Source organism: Salvia miltiorrhiza, chromosome 8 (genome assembly GCF_028751815.1).
Source record: "Salvia miltiorrhiza cultivar Shanhuang (shh) chromosome 8, IMPLAD_Smil_shh, whole genome shotgun sequence".
In the NCBI taxonomy this organism is placed as follows: domain Eukaryota; kingdom Viridiplantae; phylum Streptophyta; class Magnoliopsida; order Lamiales; family Lamiaceae; genus Salvia; species Salvia miltiorrhiza.
Window position 1 is genome coordinate 5,881,581 of NC_080394.1, and position 9,808 is coordinate 5,891,388.

At 30.7% G+C, this 9,808-nt stretch overlaps 1 protein-coding gene across 1 annotated transcript; it reads left to right on the forward strand.

The window, feature by feature from the left end:
- The first annotated feature begins 1,709 nt into the window (after nucleotides 1-1,709).
- On the forward strand, nucleotides 1,710-5,293 carry LOC130997988 (glycine-rich cell wall structural protein-like). The gene is made up of 2 exons (XM_057923427.1): nucleotides 1,710-1,823; nucleotides 4,946-5,293. Exons 1-2 carry the CDS (start codon nucleotides 1,710-1,712, stop codon nucleotides 5,291-5,293), a joined length of 462 nt encoding a protein of 153 aa, XP_057779410.1.
- Nucleotides 5,294-9,808: the final 4,515 nt, after the last annotated feature.

A 9,808-nucleotide genomic window follows, 5' to 3' on the forward strand; every position in this document is an offset into this window, starting at 1 on the left:
TTTAAATTTTTACTCTATATATAGGGTGCGGTTATAATGAGAACCACACTTATCGTGAGAACATAAGAACCATTAAAATCAATGCATCTACTATATAAATTAATGCATTCGCTATTAAATTTAATGCATCCGAAAATAATAAATTTTTTGCTCCCTTCAGGATTCGAACCCAGGATCTGCATTCATCCACCAAGATGATGCATCCACCGTAGATCTTGATGATCGAATTGTTTAAAATGGTTCTCTGTTCTAATTTTATTTAGTGGTTCTTATTTGAACCTCTCCCTATATATATATATATATATATATATAAAGAAGACCGGAGAACCATTTTCAGCCATTCGATCATCAAGATCTACGGTGGATGCATCATCTTGTTGGATGAATGCAGATCCTGGGTTCGAATCCTGAAGGGAGCATTTTTTTTAAATTTTTTTAGTGCATTAATTTTAACAGCGAATGCATTAACTTTTACAGTGGATGCATTAGATTTGATGGTTCTCCCATTCTCACAAATAATGTAGTTCTCTCTAGAACCACACCCTATATATTTATATATGGGAGCATTCCTATGAGATCCCGTATATATGGTGAGATGTTAGATTGATTTGTAGGCGTTGATTTAGTGCATCATATGGTTGATATTTATCTGGAAAGGGAAATATTTACCTGTATTCGAATTTTGGAGAAAGCCAAAATTTTACTAATTTTTTTAATATCGTTATTCATTAGTATCACGTATCATAAAAAATAGTAACAATCTCACTAAAGGGTTTAGGTTTCTTTTCTTTTCTTTTTTAATAAATTTCTATTTTAATTAATTAATGTATGTATGTGTATATATGTGCTTTTTTTTAGTTCAACATTTTTCACTTTTTCAAAATAACCGATTACATACCATAATTCTTACTTACTTTATTTATTCATAATAATTAAAATTAATATATATATATATATATTTATTTAATAATTATTATCTTAAAATAATTGAGTTATTATAATTCTAGCCATCCACATTTACCGTACATCTCTCTTTCAATATATACACATCGAATAACTAAATGAAAATATTTATTGTTATTTTTTCAAAATTCTCATTTCTTCATCTACTTACTTTTTAAAAAAAATATGAAAATATTTTTACACTGCCATAATATTCTATTCATTTTATTCTACAAATTTCATTGAAAGTATTAAATAATTATAATTAGAGTTTATTAACTTTTAAATATTATTTATTAATTAAAATAGTTACACATGATGTATAAGAGTGTACCTCAAACTAAGTAAAGAAATCCAACATCTTAACAAACTTTAATCGCTTCAAATATTAGTGCATTGCTACGTACACAGTTTCTTGCATTCGGTACAACCTATCTTCTCGTTCATGCATCCATAAATATGTACATGATATTTAATACGAAAAATGTGATAGATATTTCATGCGTGCTAACTAATTCCATGTAATCAATTAGATGATAAAGAAAATATAATCAACGATAGGTAATTGCGCAATGTCACGGTGAGATGTTGGGCAAAGTTGCAATGATGATAATATTAAGATGAGAAATTGACAAGGTATGACATTTTACCATAAAATATGTATAATTAAATGCCTCAAATGCATGCATTTATGGAAGTTTTCCACTCAAAGTCTATAAATAGAATCTAAGGTTTTGATCGACAAATCACAACAAATGTTGTTGGAAATGGTAGTGGCCAAGGTCAAGGTGGAGGTGGAGGTGGGGCTGAAGCTGAAGGTGGCAATGATAAAGGTCGATATAAGGGACGTGGATCGGGAAGAGCCAGAGCATATGGGTCTGGTAACGGTGCCGGTGCCGGTAGGGGTACTGCTGTTGGTGTAGGTGTCGCCAGAGGTGGTAAGGGTCGTAGATGTTATAAGGGTAAAAATTGTGATAAGGGTCGCGATTGAGATAAGTACCATGGTTGCAATTGAGGAACTACGATTTGGTGGTGGACATTGTAACGTATAACTATAAAATAAAGTCCACATACCTACAATTGAGTGTGCATAAGCAACTATTGATGTAAATTGTAATATTGTTTTATTGAAGTAATGAAGTGATATATATATATATATATATATATATATATATATATATATTATAATTACAAAAGTTGCTCATGATAAACAATAGCCTAAAAATTTATTTTACTCCTCGTTATTTTTTGCAAGAGATTACAATTATTAAAATTTATAATTGTGAAATATGGTTGTGCATAAAAAGGATGAGATCGAAATTGGATGTATTTTTAGAAAAATATAAAATTTTCAACATAATCTATTTGTATATATGAATATGAAGAGATTATATACGTAGCAACTTTTGTACATGAATATTTTTAAGATAATGACTAATTAAAGAGGATGGAGTGAACAGATATGATCCTCTATCCCACACTCTATGTCTCATTATCGGTGTTCCACTAATAATTTTACTTATTTTAATAATTATTAGTAACAAATAAAAATTAACTATTATATCGGTGTGCCAGCAAGCCACATCAAAAATCGGTGCTAAAATTGAACACGGAACAAAGTTAGCCTTATAAATTGGGAAAATTGAAGTTCGTGCTAAATTTGAATTTCGATTAAAGTTCATGATATTACATGCATTTAACCCTAATAATAATAATAATAATAATAATAATAATAATAATAATAATAATAATAATAATAATAATAATAATAATAATAATAATAATAATAATAATAATAATAATAATAATAATAATAATAATAATAATTGAAATTTCTATTTTTATTGTACCCTCCAAGTATTTTCACTTAGAAGTCGTCTGCCACATGTCGCGTTCTTAATTCTCCACATGAACACAAAGTGTGGTCCAGATTTGGATCTATATGATCTACATTCACTTCCTATATATATATATAGGGAAGGGCTACAGTGAGAGCACCTCTTAAAATAAGAAATAAGAACTAGGAAAAATGTATGAATTTTATGTAGAATACGTATGAATTCGCTGTATAAAGGTATGAATTGTAAAAAATAACTTTTTGCTACCTTTGGGATTTGAACTCATGATCATGAATTCATCCAACAGGATGATGAATCAACCGTAGATCTTGATGATCTAAGGGCTGAAAATGATTCTTATTTTATATCTTAAGAAGTGTACTTATTTTAGCCCTCCCCTATATATATATATATATATATATGAGAGCATTCCTATGAGATCCCGTATATATGGTGAGATTTTAAATTGATTTGTAGGCGTTGATTTAGTAGTGCATCATATGGTTCAAAGGGAAATATTTACTTGTATTCGAATTTTGGAGAAAGCCAAAATTTTACTAATTTTTTTTAATATCGTTATTCAACACTATATATTGTCTTATTCATTAGTCTCACGCTATGTTGCATAGGTGCGGATGCGGGGGCGATACGATACGGATTTTTAAAAATTATATGGTGTGATTCGGCAAGGATACATCTAATTATTAAAATTTTATGTTATATAATGCTTATAAAATATATACAATTTAAATTTTCTTAAATTAATTATATGTAATTTACATTTTATTTTACCCAAAAATTAAGCATTTTTAATTATATAAGTTAATTGAGCAACAATATAACGATTCAAATATTATTAGTCCAATATATTAGTCATAACTGAAAATAAAATTATCAAAATAACCTTGTGTAGACCTTTCGTGCACGAGATACGTGAATTTCGCCTATGAAATTTGCGAATCCGGTTTATTTTTATAAATTGTTTTAAAAGATACGCCACGTGGCGAATCGGGTGCAAATCCGACGAGAATCCGAGAGAATCACACCCTAAAAGAATCCGATTCGTCGTACATGCTAATTTTTGAAGAATCCGTGCATCATAGGTCTCACGTATCATAAAAAATAACAATCTCAATAAAGGGTTTAGGTTTCTTTTCTTTTTTAATAAATTTATATTTTAATTAATTAATGTATGCATGTGTATATATGTGCTTTTTTTTAATTCAACATTTTTCACTTTTTCAAAATAACCGATTACATGCCATAATTCTAACTTACTTTATTTATTCATAATAATTGAAATTAATATATATATATATAGTATATAATAATTATTATCTTAAAATAATTGAGTTATTATAATTCTAGCCATCCACATTTACCGTACATCTCTCTTTCAATATATACACATCGAATAACTAAATGAAAATATTTATTGTTATTTTTTCAAAATTCTCATTTATTCTTCTACTTACTTTTTTAAAAAAAATATGAAAATATTTTTACACTGCCATAATATTCTATTCATTTTATTCTACAAATTTCATTGAAAGTATTAAATAATTATAATTAGAGTTTATTAACTTTTAAATATTATTTATTAATTAAAATAGTTACACATGATGTATAAAAGTGTACCTCAAACTAAGTAAAGAAATCCAACATCTTAACAAACTTTAATCACTTGAAATATTAGTGCATTGCTACGTACACAGTTTCTTGCATTCGGTACAACCTATCTTCTCGTTCATGCATCCATAAATATGTACATGATATTTAATACGAAAAATGTGAGATATTTCATGCGTGCTGACTAATTCCATGTAATCAATTAGATGATAAAGAAAATATAATCAACGATAGGTAATTGGGCAATGTCACGGTGAGATGTTGGGCAAAGTTGCAATGATGATAATATTAAGATGAGAAATTGACAAGGTATGACATTTTACCATAAAATATGTATAATTAAATGCCTCAAATGCATGCATTTATGGAAGTTTTCCACTCAAAGTCTATAAATAGAATCTAAGGTTTTGATCGACAAATCACAACAAATTTTGCTTGCAGCTCTTGGATTTTTCTCCATAATTCGAGAAGAAATGGGGAAGATTTTTGGAAATGGTTTGATGTTTGTTATGATGATGTTGTTGGTGGTAGTGCAGATGGGCAATGGCCGAAAGCTTGAGAAAGAAATGCGTGGTGGATTTGGTGTTGCAGTTAGCTTTGCTAGAGTTGGTGATGGACTTGACGGACTAGATCAGTCAAGTTCAGGTACTGGTATTGCTACTGGTAGTGGCCAAGGTCAAGGTGGAGGTGGAGGTGGGGCTGAAGCTGAAGGTGGTAATGATAAAGGTCGATATAAGGGACGTGGATCGGGAAGAGCCAGAGCATATGGGTCTGGTAACGGTGCCGGTGCCGGTAGGGGTACTGCTGTTGGTGTAGGTGTCGCCAGAGGTGGTAAGGGTCGTAGATGTTATAAGGGTAAAAATTGTGATAAAGGTCGCGATTGAGATAAGTACCATGGTTGCAATTGAGGAACTACGATTTGGTGGTGGACATTGTAACGTATAACTATAAAATAAAGTCCACATACCTACAATTGAGTGTGCATAAGCAACTATTGATGTAAATTGTAATATTATTTTATTGAAGTAATGAAGTGATATATATATATATATATATATATATATATATATATTATAATTACAAAAGTTGCTCATGATAAACAACAGCCTAAAAAATTATTTTACTCATCGTTATTTTTTGCAAGAGATTACAATTATTAAAATTTATAATTGTGAAATATGGTTGTGCATAAAAAGGATGAGATCGAAATTGGATGTATTTTTAGAAAAATATAAAATTTTCAACATAATCTATTTGTATATATGAATATGAAGAGATTATATATGTAGCAACTTTTGTACATGAATATTTTTAAGATAATGACTAATTAAAGAGGATGAAGTGAACAGATATGATCCTCTATCCCACACTCTATGTCTCATTATCGGTGTTCCACTAATAATTTTACTTATTTTAATAATTATTAGTAACAAATAAAAATTAACTATTATATCGGTGTGCCAGCGAGCCACGTCAAAAATCGGTGCTAAAATTGAACACGAAACAAAGTTAGCCTTGGGCAAATTGAAGTTCGTGCTAAATTTGGATTTCGATTAAAGCTCATGATATTACATGCATTAAACTCTAATAATAATAATAAGACATGTACACATGTTTTTCTGAAACAACAAATTCTTAGAATCATTGAGAATGCTTTTACACAAGAGTCTGTGCACATTGATGAAATAAGAAACGAATGAACATATAGAAGAAATGAGGCTTTATGAAGCTTTGATTTTTGGGCATGAGAAGTCTAGCTCAGCTTGGGTTTTCGAGGGATGGTGGGAGGCGGCGACGGTTGATAAACTGCTGCCGCCTGCCAAAATCGAACAAGAGAAAGGGCTTGGGGCTGTGAATCGGCGGCGGCATTCTTCCGGCCGTGCGGTCGCCGGGGATTGAAGAGAGATCGAAGGGGGTGTCCAGATTTACGGCTTAGGGTTTCGGGTGGCGCCGGCTGATATTGATCGGTGAAGAGAGGAGAGTGAGGGCGGTGGCCATGGCACCTGCGGTGGTCGCCGGAGATCGAAAGAAAAGGGGGCAGATTTAGGGATCTAGGGTTGAAGGCGAGCGGCGGTGGCCGTGGCTCCACCTGCGACGGTCGCCATTGCCAAGGAAGGAAGAGACGGCGATTTTGAGGAGAGAGGGACGGACGTGGGGAGCGGCGCTGCTGGTCTGGCGCGGCTTCGCCGGAAAAGGGACCGCGGCGGCGGAACCTTGAGAAGAAGGGCAGCACGGTTATGTATCAGTGAGGGAGAGAGTTGGGCATCTGATGGGCCTTGATTTAATTTCAGCTGGGCTGCTCATTTTAGGTCATAAGCTGATGTTATTAACTGGGCTGGGGAGTTGTGGGTCCATTCTTTTAAACTCACCGCATTAATTGGGCCCAAACTAATGAGTATGCTGATAACTCACCAAGCTGAATTCAGTAAGCAAGCTGTTTCCAATCAATTTAGCTGGACTTTTATAAAGCTGATTTCAGGTAAGTTTAAAGATTTAAATTAAATTATTTCTTCTAAATGAGTTAAGCATGAAATGATTTGCAATAAATATTTTTGCAAATGAAAGTTGTTATAATTTAAATTAGTTTTTATAATCCAATTATCAATTAAAAGTTGAGTAAGAATATTGTTGGTGTTCTTAAATCAAAAATTTTATTTTCAATCTTTATCAAATTAAATTTTAAAAACCCCGGCGTGATGAATCAAGAGTGTTTAGCACTTTCACTATGATTTAATATTAGTCTAACCAGGTGAGGTAGTTTTCTAAATGCATGATAGAGTTATTATGGTCTAAAATGTTTTATGAAATACTAACTGTTTATGTAATAAAATATTTTATGCACTCTGCCTTGCTTAAAGTTCGCATTAAGTTAATCGATCGACTGTTATGATCTAATACATTATTTGAGAATTGTGTATATTTTGGTCCTCTTTATTTTTTAGCAAGAGATTACACTTATTTAAATTTAGAACTGTGAAATATGTTTGTGGGTAAAGGGATGAGATTCTGAAATGGATGTAGTAAAAGCGAAATCTCTTTTCCAAACCGATCTAAAGATGGAATCGTGTTCCTCATATACGTACCGCGGAAAGGAAAAGAGGAATGAAACGTTTATATTATTTATATTTTTATATAGTAATCTAAACAAAATATAAGTGATAACATCATTATTTTCAATTCTAAATGCTTTAGTAAATGACATTAAATATTTAAACTATTACAGGGATATTTAATATCCCTAAAGCGATATTATTCCTTATATATATATATATATATAGGGGCGCGCTCCAGTGAGACTATTTTTCGTGAAACACTAAGGACAATGAATAAGACATATAATACTAATGAACAAGACGTAAATCTAACGAACAAGATGTATATACTGATGAAAAACAAAATTTTAAAAATTGGTAATGAATAAGACATATATACTGATGAACACTGTAGTATATACTGATGAACAATGCAGTTTATACTGATGAATAACAAAATTTAAAATATCCTGCTCCCTCCAGGATTCGAACCCTGCGAAAAAAAAATCTCCCTCCAAATACAATATCAGCCATAGGATTGATAAAATAAACGCATCAGATCGTGCCCTAGATCTCATTAAAATTAGGGGGTCTCATTGGAGCGGCCCCCTATATATATATATATATATATATATATATATGAGTGAAAATTTAAAATGCCCTATTCCTTAAGTTATATATGAAAAATGTCCTCTTTTATAAATATAAGCTTCATATGCCCTATTCTTTAAATGCCCTTGATGTTGATGGGTTTACTTAGTTTTTTGTGAAAGTCTTACACATTTTGACCGACTTGATAGTTATCAGTCAACGATTTAATAGCTATCAGTCAAGATTACATATGACCGGTGGGTGGCTAGATCATCTGACAGTACAATATGCATTCGAATGTATACAAATTTTAATTTGCCAATAATTAATGGGAATTTCAAGTTGTGTGGGAATATACCATAAAGAGAGAAGAAATATACCACTCGATAAAATACAAGTTGATCAATATGATCTATATATCTATGAACACGAACGTGAGCATATATTTGTAACAGCTTTTCTGAAGGAATATTTAGTAGATAATGGCTAAAGAGGATGAGAAATGCAGAGATTCTACTTATATTTTTTCCGAATTTTTATGTGTGGTCAATTTTTATAATCAAAATATGTTAATAATAAGTTTACTTTGTTTCTTCGGTAGCTATTGATATTTAGATTGGATTATCACATTTTTAATGGCAATTTATGTGAAGTTACTATCCATATATTAAGGGAAGGCTGAACCATCTGAAATTTTCAGTTGTTTTTTTTTTAATTAAGTGTAGTCATGTAATTTCAAAAGATATTTTCTTAACAATTGAGAACGAAAATCTTTGCGATATTTTCAATCGATGAGTACACATCTAAATCAATTGGTGTAGGTTTCTAAAACAGAAACAATTAGTTTGCAAATATTGTTTGTATTAATTATGCCTAATAATTTTACAAAAAATAAAAATGGATTCGGGGAACTACTTTTTCTTAGAACTATTTTGTATACTTTAATATGAAAAAACATAAACATTAAGGTCCCAACGCAGTTGGGCTAATAGGGCTTAAGCAGCTTAATGAGATTATACACAAAACTCAATAACTAAGGTATGACATTTTAATTGATAAGTACACGTCTAAGTTCTAATTAGTTATGGCATTTTAAATTTTAACGAGATGATACACAAGAGTCAATTATGATCTTTTAAATTTCATACAAGATGATCCTCAATAATCAATTCTGACCATACAAGCTCCATATGATATGATTAACAGTAATGCGATACATCAATCCTCCATCATATCAGACATCAAAGTTTACATGTTTTCTTTTTTCTTATTTTTCAAAAATCTATAATCTCAAATCGATCTTATAGAAAATTTCATCAAATGAAAATTGATATAACATGATATTTTTATTATCTCAAGCAAAAATTAACATTAACGAAAGTGATTGAGATCAATATCATTTGAAATGTACCACAAATTTAATTAAATTAAATTAAATTAATTAAAAAATAATTTATATAATCACTCCCTCATACGTCATAATCATAAAAATAATAAGATTATTATAAATCACGATATAAAATAACGCTCGTGGAATTTTGACGGGTTACTCGATATTATACATTCATACAAATTCTAAAAGAGCTTAATTATCAGCAGTTAATATTTCGAAATTTATCTCGTCTCGTGTCACAAAATGGTGAAAAAGTCATCCAAGTTCTATCTTGGGTCAAAATTATTTTTATTTCCTCGGTTCAGATTTAGGATACTTTTTGACCTTCAATACAGCTTCTGCATTAATTAAATTATATAAACAGAAAAGCACATCTAGTTGGA

What these genes read in the sequence shown, in the direction of transcription:
- LOC130997988 (XM_057923427.1), top strand. Translation starts at nt 1,710, where the DNA reads ATGGTAGTGGCCAAGGTCAAGGTGGAGGTGGAGGTGGGGCTGAAGCTG. An exon ending in AGCCAGAGCATATGGGTCTG is followed by an intron (nt 1,824 to 4,945) that starts GTAACGGTGCCG and finishes GTGGTAGTGCAG; the next exon opens with ATGGGCAATGGCCGAAAGCT.